The sequence below is a fragment of the Pipra filicauda genome, unplaced genomic scaffold (assembly GCF_003945595.2).
Source record: "Pipra filicauda isolate LSUMZ 115617 unplaced genomic scaffold, ASM394559v2 scaffold263_size1117673_pilon, whole genome shotgun sequence".
Lineage (NCBI taxonomy): Eukaryota > Metazoa > Chordata > Aves > Passeriformes > Pipridae > Pipra > Pipra filicauda.
In genome coordinates, this window is record NW_024104380.1 from 307,838 (window position 1) to 327,797 (window position 19,960).

Sequence of the window (19,960 nt, forward strand, 5' to 3'; positions counted from 1 at the left end):
GAAGGCAGGATTTTCTCTGCTCAGATGTTTATTAACTCTGCCAGGCCTGCTAGCCTGCCTCTGGCAGTGGGCAGGAGCATGATTTCCACAGGGGAATAATGCACATTTGGTACCAAAAATTGTTTGAGGCTGGAGAGTTTGTGCTGAAGAGACTACAAAGGGTGATGAGAGAGAGGGAATGAAAACAGGAGAGAATATACCACTGCCTGCAATGTGAAATTAAAATAAAAGAGGGAAATTATATGGATAGCTATATAAATAAGCATATTTCTGTAAGTCATACAAAAGAAACATAAGGATATGGTTTAACTTACAGTGACATGGCTAAAAAGAGAAAATAGCTCTAGTTTTGGGATAGTGGTTACTAGTGACTCTCACACACCCAGGAAGCATTTGTGAAAAACTCCCTCAGCATTCTAGAAATGATGCAGCACAACCCCTCACCCTGAACTCCAACCCAGCTTTCCCTGCTCCTGCACTTCACCCTCATAAACCCAGTTCCTTCTGAAATCTGAAATGTTTTCTCGGGTTTCCTGTTGGGGAAGCTGCTCATCCCTTCTGGCTTGTCCACGTCCAGCATCCCTGCTCCTGCAGACAGGCAGCTCACTCTTGGTGTCCTGTGTCCCTCTTTTATCTTCAGAGGTGAAACTTCTTGTATCTCCCAGAGGATTTAGGGCTTCGCCTTTCCATATTCCAAAATATTTCATTTAGGAAAGACTTCAGCAAAAATAGAGAAGCTGGCTTTTAAAATCTCTAAAGGCTTCAGCTGAGTCTGTGGCAGAAATATAAAGCTGTCATCTTTTGAAAAAGTCCCATCTTCCATATTCTACTCCCCCAGATTCCTCGGCAGTGAATTTCCAAGGATGATTACTTGCTGCACTAATAATTTGTTTGCACTGATATGTTCTGAGCAGAAAATATTGACAAAACTTTTACAAAAGCATTAGCCTACTTCCTCTCTTTGATATAACATAAAATAAAATAAAAAAAAAAAATCCTTCCATAGCAAAAACTGTGGAAAGAACTCAAATTTGCTTCAGCCAAACAAATTTCTATTAGTGCTGGAATAACCCAGTCCCTGGATTAGGTCAGGGGAGCCTGAACTTGGAAATTCTTCTGAGTTTGTTGTGGATGAGGCCATTGTTTCCAGTTTAGCTCCTCCAAGAAATGATTTGCTGCTTCTGGAGAAGGGCTGCAAGACATGTCTGAGCCCATTGTGCACAAGGACACACAAAGAAGGCAAAGAGCTCGGTCCAGAGTTAAGAGGGGATTCAGACTGGAGCTGGAATTAGTTACTCAGCTATTATGTGTCTAATATTTAGAATAATTTTCAATTGCCCAACAATTGCCAAAAACTGGCACCTGAAATTGGCAATGTTCAAACTGAAAATGAAATGCACTCTGTGTAGTTAAATACCACACCAGACTGGTGAGAAAGTCTGAGAAACCCTCAGCATCTAAGGCAGGATGAGATGTTTTTTTTCTGGGAAACAGTTTCTTCTTGAGTCCCAAACGTGTGGCATGGGCAGCCAGAGGGGTTTTGGTGAGATTTATTTTAAGTGCATTGAAAAGGGGGCAGGTGAGGGGATGAGGGTGGTCTTCTCTGTCCTTAAATGCTCTAAATGAAAGTCGAATTAAGGGTGGCAGCAAACCAGCTTTTGTAAGAGTTGCATCTTTTCCATTAATCTTGTGGTGGAACCTTAGCTCAGTGAGCAAGTTTAGAAGAAAAGGTTTCATCAAGGTATAAAAAATGAGTATTTTACATCATAAAGCTTGCATTATTTTCTTGGTGTCAAAGCAATTCTATCTCGATGGTCTCTTCAGGAACTACAATTAACCTGTATTTTCTGACCTGTTCAAATGGATGATATGACTAGAAAGCTCAGAATTTAAACAAAAAAGCATGGGTTTTTTTTTCCTGTTTGTTTGTTTGTTTGTTTGTTTTTCACATGAAAATTGCATTTACAGTGCAGGGTAATTCACTGTTTCAGTGTCTGCATTAACGTGGTCAAATGCCCATCTTTGATTTCTTTGCTTGTGTGAATTTTTTAAGTGAATGTTGCTCTGTATTTAGCTGGGACCTTGGTAAGGTCTTTTAGGCTGTCTTATCTCTTTGCTTTCCTACATCTTATCTAAGAGGAATCTTGATTGACATGACTGTAGGAGTGACTCAACAAAGTGGGACCTAAAGCAGGGTCTTCAGTTTGCTTGGACTTAATTCTCAGAGTCTGCAACCAAAACAGCTACTGCTGTACCTTGGAAAAGCAAAGCTACTGCCAGGGCTGTGTGTCTTGTCTGGATTTTGAGGACAAGGAGTCCTTCTCACTAATAACTCTATCTGGTATCTTAATTGGTAAGTAAATGAATAAAAGATGTGTTTATTGCTGTGCAGTGAGCTTGTTTGTTTTCCCTGCTGTCATTGATTTATTTTGGAGAGGGGAAGGGGACAAGTCTTTGAATTCATTTGTATCCCTCCTACATTTGAAAAGTTTTTAGGAGTCAGTCTTGCTGTCTGTGTGTTTCCTCAAAATGGAGGCCAGAAGTACAGAAAACCTGAATTATCATAGTAAGGTCAAGTATGGTGTGATAGTGTTTCTCTAGGTTATTTAAATTATCCAGCTGTGCACGCTTTGTTCTGCAGAGAGTTTGGCCGCTGGAAAGTGAACAACCTCGCCGTGGAGAGGAGGAATTTCCTCGGCTCTCCGCTGCCGCTCGCCCCCGAGTTCTTCCGTAACATCCGGCTGCTGGGACGGCGCCCGACCCTCCAGCAGATCACAGAGAACCTCATCAAGAAATATGGGACGCACTTCCTGCTGTCAGCCACCCTGGGAGGTAGGGCTCGTGCCTGGAGGCACTGGGGAGGAAAGTTTGGGTCTGTGCTGGTTTAAAGGTAAACCAGCAGGGGAAATGAACTCAACTCAAAGGAGAGATTGTAAGATTGTAAGTCAGAATAACAATTTAATAAAATAATACAATAGGATTATACAGACAAACAGTTGGTTTTAACCCACAAAACCCAAATGTATAACCCAGCACCCTGGGGCATGAACAGAGTGGTGTTTGTTGGGCCCCCTGAGTCCAAAGGAAAAGGAGAGGGGAAAACCTGTTGGTGAGAGTGCTGGTGCAGTCTGGTTGAGAGTGGTGGTCTGCAGTCTTCCTCTGGATCCCACAAGTGGCTAAAAAAGTCCCAAGACTCCAAGATTATCTATCCTCCAGTTCAGGCAGGAATGCCCAGTACCTCTCTCAGGGCAGGGAGTTCCACAATGGGTGTGAGGACAGAGTATCCTCCTATCTCACAGGCCTCTTAACACCCAGTTTACAGCCTGAGGAGTCAGGGCTGCTCTGGGCAGAGGGTGTAAATGGTCTATTGATACCAGTTTCTGGGAAATGGCATGGAAGGCTCTAGAATACCCAGTTTTGGGTAACACCCATGCAGTGCTGAACTGGCCCCAGTTGTTCTGACTAGGACAGGGTCACTGCTGGTTCCTGTGTAGAACCGGTGGCTCCTCAGAGGGGCTGGGATCAGCAGCTCTCCGGGCAGCAGGTTTTGTTACAAGCCTGGTGGCTCCTTCTGCTGATGTTAAACTTTGCTTTACTGATGCTGTATAAACAGTTTCATTATGCACAAAAAGAAAAGAAATACGGTTGCTAAGATTGAAGTGCTTCACCCGAGTTCCTGGTGTGCCCCGTGGCTTTTGGGGGATGTTTCTCTGCACTGAGGTGGTTAAGGGGAGGGATGTTTTTTCTGTAAGGGGTCCTTAAAATAACAACAGATTACAGAAATATCTGGGTCCTTTACAGCCCCGCAGAAATAAAACCAGAAAACCAGTATCAACTATTTCCATCGAATCTTTGAATCCATGAGACTTTTAAACCACTTTGCTGGGAAATCCCTATTTGCCACTCTGCCCTTTTTAGAACTAGTTTCCACTTAACCAGTGGCACTGAGTTTTCAAAATGGGCTGATGAGGCTTTGCCATGTGATTCCCATTATCTTAATGGGATCTGCGTGCCTCGGTCCCCACAGACTAATTTGGAAAGGGTAGCCTGATGGATAACTGGGATCCAGTCACTGAATGGATTGAAGAAATCCAGTGAAGAGGCCTAATGTTCAAGGGAGAGCATAAATTGTTCCGAATGAGAGATAATTAGTACCTGTGATTACCCACCCAGGCATTACAGAATGAACTGACATTTCAGAAATGCAGCTTCATCCCATGGTGGGCGATTGTATTAAAGGCAATTCCGGTGATTGAGTGTCCTTCCAGCAGGACAGGCTTGTTGAAATCCTTTATTCACCTGAGGAATGGTTTTCTTTAGTGCATCTCAGGACTGAATCCCAACCATTTGTGAAGGAAATAAAAGCTTTCCTGGTCTGGCTGATAGCTGAGACCTGTAACGACCAAAATGGCTCACAGAGGCCACCTTTTGGAAGTGACCATCCTAGAAACAAGGTGAATTTCTGTCTTGCTGTAGTGGTTTTAAAAAATAAAGAGCTAATTCCTATCGTTATTTTGGGAACTGGTACCTCTACAGCAAATACGTTCCCATTAGAATTTTAAGAACAAATCACACCTGTTGACCAGCAATTTGAAATAAAAATCCCATAATTTATTTTAATTACTTTGAATATTTTTGCATGTGAATATACCTTCTTATAAATGACTGTGTGTTCTCTTAAGTATATGACACATTTGCATAGGAAAACTAACTGCTGAAGATAAAGGAAATGTTTATTAAAATACAATAATTAAGGCTTTGGCTGCAGCATGTATTCTGCTGCAAAGATTATCCAGTGGTTAAAGTTTTTTTTCAGTGTTACTGGCTATCTGCTCGTTACTAACTCATGTAACTAGCAGTACCTCAGCCATACAATGAAATTAATTTTCAAGGTGCAATTGGATCTAACAACTCTAGGAAAACAGTCTAACATGAGAATAACTGATCTTTAAAATCAAAGCACCGGTATCACGCTGATCATAAAAGAGCTACAGAGTTGACACCCTTTAGGAGGTCTGGACCTAAGTAAAAACTAACACTGAAATGATATTTTTTTTGAAGACATTTGAAAATCGGAGCTCAGACATTCAATATCCTCCCCAAAGTGTCAGGAGGCACACCTGCTGCCTTCCATTATCATTGGATGGGTGCTGAATACTTAAAAAAATTGTTTCTATTACAATAATTACAGGGAATTAGTGATTTCTAAGAGCTTTCATGAGGTAGCTAATAAACCCACACTTTCCTGTATGTGTTAGCTCTCATTTTTGCCTAGATTGAATGGGGATTCCCACAGATGCTTGTCCACACTTTATTAACATGTAATTAGATTTTTTTATCTTTCAGTAATGTATTAGTACTTACCCTTTAATTACAAGTTGTTTTATTGTGAAAGCTTTGTCACTTATGCAGCTTGTTAAAAGCAGAAGACCAAACTGACTGTGCACAGTACTTTCAGCTAATGAATCCCCAATCATCTGTATTCATGGACAGAAAGGAAAACTTGGCAAATGAATGAGGATGTGGTAAGATTTGTGTGCCTCTGTGACCATTTGGCTCTCATGAAGATCCCTTTTTGAGCATAAAGGGAACTCTTGCACGTGGTTGGTTGTGATCCGTTCCCGAGCCTTTATTCACAAACACAGAAATATGCTCCTCAAGGGCACTGGGAAATGAGAACTTGGGGAAAAGGGTTCTATATTTCTTGCTGCCACAAAATAATCCGGAAAGTGACATTTCCCAATGCTTTTATTTCTTGTGGAAATTTTCTCTCGTGACATAAGCCCATCTGTCCCTAATGGGCAGCTCAGTCATGTCTGACTCTACGAACTGTATTTCTAAATTCTTCATCAGTGTTCAGCTACAAGTTCCAAAAAACAGAGGTTCTCCTTTGAATGGGAGACAGCACACAGTCTTACATTTCCTCCTTTTGTTTTGCATTGATATTTTTTTGCCTGCATCAAACAGTGATGGTCCAGTTGGCTGGAACTGCATTTTAATGGTTTGTAAAAAAGTCCTGTGCAGCAGTGAGTTCAGAGCTGGAGGGTATTCAGGAGCCTGGGGCCCCACTGCAGGAGAAGTGTAAGAGGACAAAACCAACAATGAATCTCACCTTAAGGTGGATTATCTTAAATGATGACTTAATGAACCTAAACGATTCACTTTAATGTTGTTCCTACATACAAAGGCTATTTAGCAAACCTACAGAGTTGGTGATGAGATAATTACAGATAATTAACATACCACAATGAAATGACAGGCCCTTTTTCCAGGCATTTGGGTGAAGTGAGGCTGATTTGGGTGCTTTGCAACACTCAGAGAGTGGTCTTGATGATCTCAGAGGTCTTTTCCGACCCGGCTGATTCTATGATTCCAAGATCCTGTGACTCTGCAATGAGTCCTCCTTGCATCTGGAAACAGGGGGACTGCTCTGAATAAACCAGTTTGCTGGAGAAAGCGAAGGATGGTGTAAAACAGTGAATCTGAATGAATTCTGAAGGATTTATTAGCACTTTCACTCGCTGCTGCTATGACCTAGGCTTTCTATATTAGAAATTAGCATTATTTCTATAATGCTCCTTTCAAGGTAAGATGCAAACTACTGGCAAATATGAGAGGGAGAGGACAGTCTCAAATGGCTGATGTGAGAAAGAAACTTGAAAATTTTGCATCAGACTTGCAAATATCCCCCCCTCTGGGGATGGAACTTTCCCAGCATTTAAGATTATGGAAGCCAAGGGGAAGAAAAAGAAAGCACAAAATATATTAACTTTCTTCTCCTGCCTCCTCAATGAAGAAAACAATGAAATCCTCAAACAGATGGTTTGTATGGAATTAATGTTCCCTGTTATTCACCTGAACCATGGCAATGATACCACATCTGGCCTGGCATGAATTTATATCAGTTTGGAAGCTGTGCATTTCCAGCAGCATCTGCTGAAGTTTGGGAAAATGACCTGATAAGACCCTAACAGTCCATTTGGTGATCCAGACAGGAAGAGATTTTGCATGAATCTCTGAAGGGGTGAGAACTGCTTGGATCACTGCCTTTTCCTACCACTACCCAGTCTACAGATGAAAATATGAAAGATCAAAGCCTATAAACCCTTCATCATTACAAAGATGTGGGTACAGGCAAACAATCTCTCAGTAATTGAGGCAGAAAATAGCACTAAGTATTTAAATCACATGAATATGTATTATTATGTGTAACAAAGTATATTTACTCTTTCAATAGATGGCTATATTTAGTTACAGTTGTTACAGCATTATTCCAATTCTACCATGTTGACAGTGGTTTGCATTTTTAATTTAAATAATTCCTGAATATGTTCTTAAGATGCACACAAAATTAATTTCTAATTTCTAAATGCCATTTACAAACTGTTGGTTAGGAGTCTTACATTTAAATGGCCAGAGATATATCGGGGTAAATTTCTTTATATATGTTTTATTTCATATTTCTTAAAAAAAACCCAGCACGTGGAATAACTTTCTCAACTCAGGAGAGTGGCTGTCAGTGGGAGCCTCTCCATGGCCATAAAGCATCCGTGCAGATACTCTGCTAATTTCTGGAACCAGTCAATCCTTGGATTACGTGGCATCATTTTGTGAGCATAACTGAGTGTTTTCATGCTATTTCCTTTAAACCTGAGAAAGTGAAGTTAACTGGCTCTTGAATTTCGTGCTGGAGAGTAAACTCTGCTTGAAGAGCTTGTGAAAAGCACAGCTGGGAGAATTCCATGCTGAGTAATCACATTTTCTTAGTATTCACTGTCATTACTCCTTTTCAGTTCTTAAAACTCGTAACTTTCTAAATCACACTTGGTTTTTTAGCTGATGTTTGGACGTCTCCTTAGCCTGTTTCATGGTGGCAGACTGTAACCAGTGGAAAACAAGATTCAACCACGCTTTCAATGTGACAAAAGAGCCTCTTCTGGCGTGGGTTTCATTTTCTAGAAATTAACTTCAAACTCAAATTGTCTTTCCCAAATCAAATCTGAGTCAGTGGTGTTAATTCCCAAACCCAGGAGTTCTGGGTGCAGTTCTGCAGGGATGTGGGTGCCTGAGCACCACTGTATGGGGCAGTTCTTGGGTTTTTAGTCCACCTTTTCTAACAGGAGCTAAATTGGCTCTGACAGATGAAAAACTCTGTCAAAATCCTTTTGAACAGCAACTATTTTTGAAACCCACTTGACTGCACAGCTACAAGTGCCTGGGAATGGCAGTGCTGAGCCAGGACATGCCTGTGTGAGATTCCACATAAATGCCATGCAGGAATTTTTGAGGGGGAAGAACTTCTTCCACACTCACACTGAAGGCCCTTCACTGCAGCTGCCTTTGCTCAGCCTTGGGAGATGGGAGTCAAAGTAAACATTTCAACCTGGTCACAAAGGATGAAAAACAGAACATCTCTGTCAGGGAGTGGGACTGAGGCTGCAGGGCTGGGGATGCCAAGGGAATCCTGCCTGCCAGAACACACCCACCACCAACTGCCGTGGAAAGCATGGGATCAAATGGGACTGGGTTAGTAGGATGATGTGACAACTGTGATGGGGTTTAAAGGCTGTTTTCCTGAGACTTTCCAGTCAAAACAACACAGCACAACACAACACACAAATGCTTTTTCAAGGTTTGTTTGTTTGTTTTTGAAATGGGAATTTTTATTGCGGTTTCGCTCTCTGCCCCCTGGAGAGCAGGGGATGGGAAAATCCCTGGAGGTTTTTTGACAGTTAAAAACAAACTTTGTTTTAATAATAAAACTTAGCAGAACTCTGTTGAAGTCATCTCATTATCTCTGCTAATGACTACACAGATCAATCAAAAGTGTTTGTAGCAGAGAAAGATGGGGTGGATGCTCAGAGGGCTGGAGCAGCTCTCCTTTGGGCACAAGCTGAGGCAGCTGGAGGTGTTCAACCTGGAGAAGAGAAGGCTCCAGGGAGACCTTATTGCAACCTTCCAGTGCCTAAAGGGGCTTATAAAAAAGGAGGGAGAATGGCTTTTTACATGGACAAATAGTAACAGGACAAGGGGGAATGGTTTTAAATTAAGAGAGAAGAAATTTAGGTTAGATGTTTGGAAGGAATTCCTGTCTGTGAGGGTGGACAGGCCCTGGTACAGGTTGCCCAGAGAAGCTGTGGCTGCCCCTGGATCCCTGGAAGTGTCCAAGGCCAGGCTGGACGGGGCTTGGAGCAACCTGGGCTAGTGGAAGGTGTCCCTGCCCATGGCAGGGGGTGGCACTGGATGGACTTTAAGGTCCCTTCCAACCCAAACCACTCCATGGTTCTGTGGTATCAGAGAGGACAACATCAGAACTCAGAGGGGTAAATATTGTGTCAGTGACCAGCTCAGGCTGTGCAAATTGGGTGCAAAATTTAACTAGGAGATTTTTCTCCATGTTTTCTCCTCTTCCAGAGGTCTTAGGTAGTGTATTTAGAATAAAGGGGCTTTTGAAAGCTCAACCACCTTTCTAGTAGAAAGATGAGTTGTAAGGGCCAAGAAAACAAGCACTCAAAGCTGCAGAAAATCTCTGAAAACCGAGGGGAGAGAGAAGTTTTCAGGTTCTTTGTTTTTTTTGTTATCACAGAACCACAGATTCGTAGAATGGTTTGGGTTGGAAGGGATCCTTGGACCAGGCTGCTCCCTCTAACCTGGCCTTGAGCACTTCCAGGGATCCAGGGGCAGCCACAGCTTCTCTGGGCAACCTGTGCCAGGGCCTCCCCACCCTCACAGGGAAATCTTAACATCTGTTCTAAACCACATCTTTACAGCTCCACAAACAGCTGCACGAAGCCCACATGAGCCTCTGGCTCAGCTCTCTGCCCACTCCATTGCTTTTCATCTCAGGAACACCTTTCCCGCTGGCTGGATCCCACGGCAGGTTGTGCCAAGGCAGGTTCTGTCGCACGGGCAGAGTTGAAAGCCAACGGTGCCGGAGCCTGGATGTGGCTTTGGTGGCACATTTCTCTCGGAGTACAGGTCATTAGGGTCTGCTGTGTTTTCCCAGTGCCCTGCTCATGGCAGCTGGCACAGCTGCAGCACAGTGTGACAAATGTCCCACCTGGCCACAGCGCTGGCACTGCCTGAGGGTGCAGTGAACCCTGTGCCCATCCCCGCCCTGCCAGGCACCTGGTCTGCTTTGCAGGAGGTTCTGGCAGTAGTTAAGTAAAACATGAACCCCTGTCTAACTATTACAGCAGAAAGATTGGATAACTGGGCGGGAGAATCCTCGTCTTTATGGACGCTGCTTTAACTCCTGGTTCTTCGGAGCTCCAGGCAGTGAATCCCTGCATTGATGGCTGTGTGCACAAAAAAAAAATGACCCATTGTGACACCACAGGAGGAGAAGTGTGAGTGTAGTGGTGGAAACTGAGGGAAGCTCCAGCTGGAATAGCCACCTGTCCTGGGCACAGCTGTCCCTTCCAGGACAAAAGGAACAGACTGGACAAGCCCCTTGCAGGGCTAATTAGATAAAAGGCTCCTGGGTAATGGCAGTTTTGCCTTTCTGAAGGGCCTGACTGTCCTCTGAATTTCTGAGAGATTGGGAAGCACGGAAGGTACATTGGGGAAAGAGGAGTGTGCTCATGTTAATTAAAGACAAAGGAGCTCTGTGAGCCAGACTTTGCTGACAGATGTGCTCCCCTGCACGGAGGCAGGAGCGTTCTGCACTCAGCACTGCTCACCACCAGGATTATCTCCCTCTAAAGATGATGTCATGTTTTCATCCTGCATTTTATCCCTCTCCAGCTATTACTTTTTGGCACATAAACTCATGTGAAGCTGGCATCCCATCCCCTGCATGGGCACAGTGCCACTGTAGCAGATGGGTGAGCAGTGAAACGAGCACAAGTGGCAAGTCAGACCCTGTCAGGGTAACTTCCTTTCCAGGAACAAGGAAACAGCATTCAGTGGAGTTGTTCAGCACCTAAAATACAGGTATAATGACATTGTAATGACAGCATAATCCATCCCTGAGCTAAGTTTTGAAGAATGCAAGTTACCAAACACAGGCTCAAAAAGTGAGAAAAGTGTTTTTGTAGTGACTTCGGACATAAATTGCACAGAAGAAAATCCTGAGTCAATAAGTCACTTTTCTAATTTTTTTCCTGAAGTAAGGAGTTTTGCCTAAACCCTTTACTAAATGAATGAATGCTTGCTTAGCCTGGAACACAGGTAAAAGTATTCATGAACTAGACAATAAATGTGGAAAATCTGTCGGTATTAGACGGTCTAATCTGGAATGGTTCCTCAGAACTAATTCAGTTAAGCGAGTCAGATTTTTGGTTTTCAACAATCCTACAGAAATTAAAATTTCGGACTTCAACAGTATTGATCCATGTCTCTATAAAGAGAGAGGAAGTGAAAAAATCCACCACGGGAGAGGCCGGATCTTCTCTTTGCTTTTGGAAGAGCAAGGGCTTTCCAAAGATCCCACACTTTTCAGCTGTATAAGTCTGGTTTAAGACAAGTGTTCTATCACATTTCAGGCATTTTAGCATTGCTGGATTCATTAGAAAGCACAGGGTTGCTTATAACCAGTTGTAACCTTTCTTCTGATATCAGCTATGATACAAAAGAAAGAAAGAAACAAAAAAAGAGTCTTGTGTATTACACTGGTTTCATTTTCTTTTAATTTACATTAAATTTCATTTACATTAAATACTGTAAAACGGACGTATTAAACCTTGGAAATAAACATATTTTTTACGTGGTTCTGTGGGTTATCTCTGTGCTGCTGGGTGTTGCTGCTGACTGCTGGGGGGTTCCTCTTGTCTCCCTGCCCAGGAGAGGAGTCGCTCACGATTTTTGTGGACAAACGGAAGCTGAGCAAGAGGTCGGAGGGGAGCGAGCCCGGCACCAACAGCTCGGCGGTGACGCTGGAGACGCTGCACCAGCTGGCAGCCTCCTACTTCATCGACAGGGACAGCACCCTGCGCCGCCTGCACCACATCCAGATCGCCTCCACCGCCATCAAGGTAGGGCAAAACCCCCCGCAACAACCTTCTTCACCGGCTGCTGCCCCCGGGGGAAACGGGGCTTGATTAGTAAAAAAAACACAACAACCTAACAAAAAAATAGTTCCTAGCAAAATAATGATTTTTTTTTTTTTTTATTCCGAGCTTTTTTTGACCTGAATCGAAGCGTTCTCGATTTATAAGGAAGATTCTAGTTTAGAAGAGGGTCTGAAGATGCAGCAATGATGTTAGTCTGGGTGAATGGTACATAATTTGGTTGATACACCTTTATAGGTGTGTTTGGTCATTGAGGCAACCTCGTGTACATGTATGCTCAGTAACTGCTCTTACAGACACATTTCTATTTCTCCTACTTCTTTTCTTCTTTTAATTTTTTTTTAATGTGGTTATTGTACTCCTGTGCCTGAAACATTAATTTTATTAGTGTTTAGTCATTGAGGCAACCTCATGTACATGTATGCTCAGTAACTGCTCTTATAGACACATTTCTATTTCTCCTACTTCTTTTCTTCTTTTTCCTCTTCTTTCAATTTTTTTTTTAATGTAGTTATTGTACTCCTGTGCCTGAAACATTAATTTTATTTAGTGTTTGGTCACTGAGGCAACCTCATGTACATGTATGCTCAGTAACTGCTTTTACAGACACATTTCTATTTCTCCTACTTCTTTCCTTCTTTTTCCTCTTATTTTAATTTTTTTTTTTTAATGTAGTTATTGTACTCCTGTGCCTGAAACATTAATTTTATTACTGTTATTTTTTTTTACTGCCCTTTGGAACAATCTGGAGCTCTTGGCTCTACAGCTTTAGGGAGAGCTGTTATTTTCTGCTAGGAATTTCTCTTAGCTCAGTTTGTCAGTGAAAGCATTCTGTCTACTGACTCTGCAGGTCACTCATAGGAAGTCTCCTCACAGGAGGATGCTTGGCTAAGATCAGAGTCCCCCAGGTACAGTACAAAGCAACAATTTTCCTTTGGAGTAGCTCTATAACTTTATTTGAAACAACCTCTGTCAGTCCATTTCCAGCACGGAAGAGCAAATAAAATTTTAGCTTGCAGTTGAATATGCAGTAATTATGGAAGCCTTAATGTAAAATGTGATTTAGAATCCTTTCTGCTCGTTGGATCTTTCCACTGGTAACCAAGATCTTCACTAAAGACCACCTGAAGCCAGATGTAATTTCCAACTACCTTGGCTGTTAGTCAAGCCAATATGAATTTGTGGATTGACAGCACCTGTTCAGTTTGGCTGCTGGTACATGGAGGATATTCCTCCTGTCCCATCCATCCAGGAATGGTGGCAGGGCAGCTCACCCAGCTGGACTGTACCATACTAGCAGAGTTGTTTATATTTTAGGAAGAGAGAACTCAGAGTATTAATAATGTTTCATGTAACTCATCCTCTTCCTAGGAAGAATATAACTATCCTTTTGGGAATGTGTATGTGAATAAAACGAAAAAAAACCCAGTATGCTATATGGAACAGAAAAGGCTTAAAACACAAATCAAAAGCCATGATATTTGCAGTTAAATCAGAGCACTTCGGTGCACAAAGGAGATCTGCCACTCCAGTTCCTGCAGGTTTGGACTTCGACAGGAACAGGAATAATTTGCTTTGCTGTTTGACTGGTTGGTTCGTCACAGTTCCTGTGACTGGGCAGCCTGAAACTGTGACAGGAGTGAAAAAAAAATTGCACAACTGTTTGCACAGCAACAGTATTTGGGGACTGTAGTGTCCAGAGATGGCTTTCTTCGTGGCTGGACACCCCTAAAACATTATTTGAGAAGAGAGATTAAAAAGACACTCTCTTTCTTTCAGAATTATACAGACACCCCCTCTCCCTCCCATAACCAAAGCCAATATTTTTTCCTTTTTTTTCCCCCCAAATCAGTATAAGACTCCCTTTTCAAGTTAAGCTACATCACTCTCACACCTCTTTCTTTCTCTATTCATATGAAAAAAATGGCAGGTTTTCTCCTAAAAAGCAAAAGGATAATATTTATAAACACCACAGCGTATGTTCTAAGCAAGTTACTTCCTTCATTCTGTGTCCTTCCTTGTGATTTTTTGTTTCTCCTGATTTTTCTGTGTTTTAGGCTGTCTGGTTTGTGCAGTGTAAACCAGGAACACCTTAATAAGGTTTAGTGATCATTTATTTATCAACAAAAAAAAAATGTAAAAATAACAATTTGGAAAGAAATATTATCTCATCTACAGCACCATGAAATAGTAAGGAAAAAAAAAAAAAGCATTCAGCAGCAGAACAGAGTCTTGAAGCTGCCTTAAAGCACCCCCAAGGATGGATTTATTTAGCACAGGAAAGAGGATGAGCAGCTCACCCCCTCACAAATCAGGGCTGTGTCCAGGTTTGGCCACTCAGTTCCTAATGTTTCCATCCTCTCAGACTAATGAATTCTTCCTTAATAGATTAAGGTCTAAGGTCTTTACAGATGGGACACAGAATGAGATCCATTAAGTCTCTTGAGTTACAGAGCCCAATCAACAAGGCATCAAATATTAGGTGAGAGTGATCAAGCTCAATTAGTCTTCTGGAAAAAAAAAATAAAATCAACAAGAGATGTCTGTTTTCCTAAATTCTAAGGATGTCTCTTTAGAAAGCAACACATAATGAATAAGTTTTTTCTCGCTTATGGAATTGAAACAATTAATACTGGAGAAGTTCTTATCTTCTTTGTTCAAAGTCACTGAGATATGTGATTGCTGAATTTTCTTCTCACAATTCTTGTTATATTATTTTGTGGGACTGATGCAGGAAGACAATATTTTGATAAGTTCTATAATTAAGCTTTTCTATCAAAAAATGAAGTTGTCACAGAGAAAGGAAAGCATTAAGAAGAGGAAAGTGAGAATTAACATTAAAGCCTTCATATTTAGTTTTTATTTATCTCGGGAGAAACAACGCTATTCATAGCAAAGTCTGCTAATGTGCAGTATGAGGAAAGGAGTGGGAGAGATGAATTTGATGAGTCAAGTTTGTTAATCAAATTTGCCCGTAATCAAGTTTGTTACTGTGACATAATTACCCTTAAAAGCAGCCCTGAGGCTTTGCATTAATCACACAGACAATACATTGCTTAGTCCACATTTAAAAAGGTAACATCATCCTGCTACAACATTATCTGACTGGAAATCAAAATGTCCATGGGAGAAACCCATAGCTTGTATCAATATTTAACTTATTTAACAGTCCCTGAACGTGCATTCCTTTAGTATTGTATTAATTCATGCATTTTAGTGTAAGGCCTTGGGCTCATGTGCTAAATCAACAGTTTGGAGCCTCAAGGGCCTCACTGGAAACTCCCCAAGCTCCCGAGGGCTGTGCCTGGTTTGCAGGAACATTTCCACGAAGGCGCATCCCGGTGTGTTTGAAATATTCCAGGTCCAGCATCGCTTCCTCCGCGTGCTCCTTTGAGAAGCATTTTCCCAGGAAAAGTCCCTTCAGGTGCAGGGATGGCTGTTAGTTCTCCCTGTTAACATCCCGTGAGGATGGTGGGGTGTGCTCTAAGAAAATCCCGGCCAGTTGTGGCAGCAGAACACAGGTGAAGGCAGGGAATTCTTCCCTTTCCCTGGGGGGTGTCGTTATGAGAGACATTCCCGGCTCTTCCCACCCGGTGCTGGTGGGACACAAGCACAGCCAGGCTGGTTTGTACCCACTGAAGGTCCAAACAATTGTGCAGAGCACAGAAAACCCACGTTGGTTACGCAGTAAATTGAATATTACTGAACACTCTCACTGCGTTCTGCAAAATTAGAAACAGAGTTATGTTGGAACACGGCCATTAATAAAGTGAGGCTGTTACAGTATTTGTCTCTTGGGGGATTACAGTATTTTTCTTTTGGAGGATATCACCTTCCATCCCAGAATTCATCTCCTTTCATGGGAGCTGGGCCGGGAGGCCACAGAATACATGTTATTTTAGGGTCCAAACAGTTGTAGGACAGCCACAGTGCAACAAAAGAACAGGAGGCAACAGAAGAACAGATGCATAAATTGAATTTTCCACCAGCTATTTACAGCCAGATTACAGCCCATTTATTCCATCTGAGTGAGAAAGAATAAACATCCCTGAGAATGTGCCCTCTAATTTCAATTAAATTTTATTGTGCAATTTGCTTTTTACTTTCCCCCAAACACTTTTTTTTTTTTCTTTGCTATGAGAGATTTAAGCATTTTGTTGTCTTTGAAAACTTTCGATTACAATGAACAGGGCTCTATTGTGATGGTAACTGTATCTGATTATCTATAATTAACCCGTGAATGACTCATGGTGGGCTGTTAGAGAGGAAACTTAAGTGTAATGAAATTAGTTTCTCACTCAAAACTCAGCCTGAAATACAGACCTTTTTTTTTTTGTGTGTGTGTGTTTCTTTGTTTTGGAGCTTGCTTGATTCAATATTTTTTCCTTTCATATCTCACATTTGAAGGTGCTTTTCCGTGGGTTCCAATAGTTGCTGTAATCAAAAGTAGAAATGCTGAAATACTATAAAGCCATGTGCTTTCGTCAGGTTTCTGGCAAATTCAAAATCTCAATTGTTTGCACACTTTTGTACGAACGGCCAATTTTTTGGAAGCTTTTGAAATCCAGATCTTGAACCCTTCTTGCCCTCATTTTATCCGTTCAATTTGTGGGTAGAATTTAAGACTGTGCAGCTGAGAAGCCTCGTAAACAACCAAATATTGAGATACAAAATTGTTCAAGACCATTATGAAATTCCCAGTTGTCCACATCCTTGGGAGATCAGAACTGCCTCCATCCGAGACCAAAGCTTGGAGTTTTTCAAAGGGGGAGTTAAAAATTAGGAAATACACAGAAATTGTGATCTCGAATCTCTGCCTCCCATGACATTTCTGTGAGAATTGAATGCTTTTGCAGGTTTCTTTGGAAATTCCACTCAATATTAAAAGCTTCACAAACCCAGCTCACTATTTCTGTAGCTAGAATTTTAAATTTAAATTTAGGTCATTATTTAATCTTACCAGAAGACCTGCAATTAGACCCTGGGCATCACCCTTCAGGTAGCAAAGAAGTCTCTGTACCATCTTCTACAGCACAGGGTTTGTGCTTGTCTCATTGTAAAAATGAAATACAGGAGGTTTTATAGATTTTTCTCTGGAAGCTGTTGGAAATCTTTGGGTTAAATTCATCACAGGTGTAATGAAATCTTGTGACTGCCACGTGTGGATTATTAACTAATTCTGAGAACACGCTAAATATTATTAAGGCTAGGGATTTATTTCCATATCTTATGGAGGAATTTAAGGTGATGATATTAAGAACAAGTTTAAGTCATTTGGACAGCTGAGTTTTAATTAATCTGAATCTCCAGGGCTGCTTTCTCTGAAGGGTGACAGAGAGGTGAACTCTTCAGTGGGTAAAGCAACACGAGTCCTGGGAGAACGTGGCCCTCACTGTTTGAGACCATGAGAGAAAAGGGGGGAAAAAACCTAAAGTATCTAAAGAGGGCTTTCAAGAAGGCTGGAGAGGGACTTTGGAAAGGGCAAGCAGAGAGAGGACAAGGGGTAATGACTTTAAGCTGAACGAGGACAGGGTTAGATTAGACATTAGGGGTAAATTCTCCCCTGGGAGGGTGGGCAGGCCCTGGCACAGGTTGCCCAGAGAAGCTGTGGCTGCCCCTGGATCCCTGGAAGTGTCCAAGGCCAGGTTGGACGGGGCTTGGAGCAACCTGGGCTAGGGAAGGTACCCCTGCCCATGGCAGGGGGTGGAATGAGATGATTTTTAGGGTCCCTTCCGACCCTAACCAATAAAATAGCACATAATAGAGATGCTGGGATATGCCTTTTGGAGAGAATTTAGATAACTGTTCTTCTTCGCTTAGGAAAAAAAAAAACCAGCATCACGAAACAACAACAAAAAGGGATAGATCATATGACATGATAAAGCAAAACAAATTGAAGGAGTCTGGTATATTAATTATTTAGTTTAGTCAAGAGAGAAGAGTAAAAAAAAAACAAAGCCAGGGAAATAAAGACTGCCAAACCCTGAGCAGGCTATAAATATCCATATGTAAATGAGAGACCTTAACAGCACTCACACAACACTTGGCATCACAGTTGTCAAAAACCTATAAACAATTCATATCACAGTTCCTTAAATGTTCCATATTCTTTCTTTTTTTTTTTTTTTTTCCCTAAAAACCCTGAAACTAAAGTAAATAAACCCAGAGGATGGGGAAGGGTTTTAATACTGAGAGATGCACAGTGAACATATTGAACAGTGCAGTTAGAGCAGAGCACTCCAGCACGAATGTGGAGGCACTCAGATTTGTATGGATTTTAATTTGATCTTTATTCTGGCTGGGTTGAGAAACTTGAGCACTCTGCCTGGCCTCCGCTCTCTAATTGGCAGCTACTGCCTGTCAGCAGGTCAGAGAATGTCAAGCAAGGACTATAAAATTCACAGAACATTTCCCTGCCTGTGAACTCTCAGAAATACGAGATATCGTGTATCAACAGCTTGTATGAACACAAAGGTCAGATTAGGAGGAATATCTCAGAGGAATAGAGACTATGAGGCAGAAGAAATCAGAGCAGAGAACAATAAAAGGCTGTGCCAAGTTTTCCGTGTACGTGTTATTTTTCCTAGAGAATTTTTGCCCATAATACATTTTTGCATGTTTGCTGTTATAGTTTGGGATTCAATTTGCAACCATCCTTTTCAATCTATCCACTTAGTGTGAAAAAACCCTGAAAATATCCTTTGTGTGAGAATCCTCCGTAGGTAACTGGCACTGAGAGTCACATCATTCTGCACTCCACCCTCATTTCTATCCTATAGACCTCCACGAGGTGCTTCAGCAGGATTTCCATGTCTGACAGCAAAACTGTAACCTAATCTCTTACAAGATGACACATATAATGCCTCTCTACACTGTAGCAGGAGCTGGGTTTAAGAAAGGTTCAATTATTCACCCAGGGGACTTTGTGTATTATAGAGTGATCTTTACTTTCAGATCTTTAATGTCTTAAAGGTTGGAAGTTTCATCACTGTTCTCTAGACTTCGTAACCGAATCGGGTGAGTAAAATAAAAGGTGTTTCTAATTTTACCTGGTGAGATTCTGACCTTTTTTGATGAACAAACTCCACTGATGTCAGAGGAGTGCCTTTGCACGCACATCCCTATCACTGAGATCAGAGTTTCACAGTTCAGCCCCAGCTATCTCTTCCCAATCTATCAAAATACTGTTCATTATCTCTGTAGATAAGTAATTCAACCCTCTCATTCCCAGGGAAGAGTTCATACATTTCATGGCCTTTGGGTATTTTTCCTTTGATTTCTATTAGAAGTAATACAAAAATAAATAATATCCCCCCCCTTTTCTTTCACTGTCACAGTAATTCATAATTTTCCAATATTTATAATAATTCCACCAAATGGAGGATATGTGTATGCAGTCTCCCACTAAATAGGTAGATTTGTAAGGAAACTTAATTGTATCTTCTCCAGGAGTACCCAGAGCCTGGAAAAAGAAATTTCATGTTTTTCCTTCAACTTTTCAGGAAATCCTTAAGGTGTAAAAATAAGTTGACAATAACAGAGAACGTGCTTTGAAGGGGACCATATTTTCCAAATATTTTCCCTGTCATGTTTTAGTCCACTGAAGAACTTTGTTCTTACTCTGGTTCCCTGTTTGAAATCTGACATTCTCAGCAATACTGAGCCATTTGTATCATTGTCAGAAAGAAACAGCCCATGTTCCTTCAAGCACAGCAGTTTACAGACTTGGTTAAAGAATGGTGCTTAAAGATGTGGGTCTGCTTTTCTGACTCTGATGTTGGTTCACACTGGGGAGGATCTGTCCTTCCTTGATGAAAATGTACAAAACTGCCAAGTCTACAGTGTGTGATTTAATTTCTACCCTGCTGTCACAGTGTAATGGCTTAGAAAGAATTGTGCACTACAGGCAAGATAAACTTTCTGAGAAGTAAAAGGGCATGAAGAAAATA

The 19,960-nt window shown here is 41.6% G+C and overlaps 1 protein-coding gene across 2 annotated transcripts in view; it reads left to right on the forward strand.

Moving 5' to 3' along the window:
• LOC113983912 (BMP/retinoic acid-inducible neural-specific protein 3) overlaps positions 1–19,960 on the forward strand; it is a 166,384-nt gene that overhangs the window by 89,583 nt on the left and 56,841 nt on the right. For both annotated transcript variants that reach the window (XM_027713513.2, XM_027713514.2), the window contains exons 3-4: positions 2,642–2,832; positions 11,785–11,975. In XM_027713513.2, the coding sequence (XP_027569314.1) occupies positions 2,642–2,832; positions 11,785–11,975 (382 nt within the window). The remainder of the gene's footprint in view (positions 1–2,641; positions 2,833–11,784; positions 11,976–19,960) is intronic.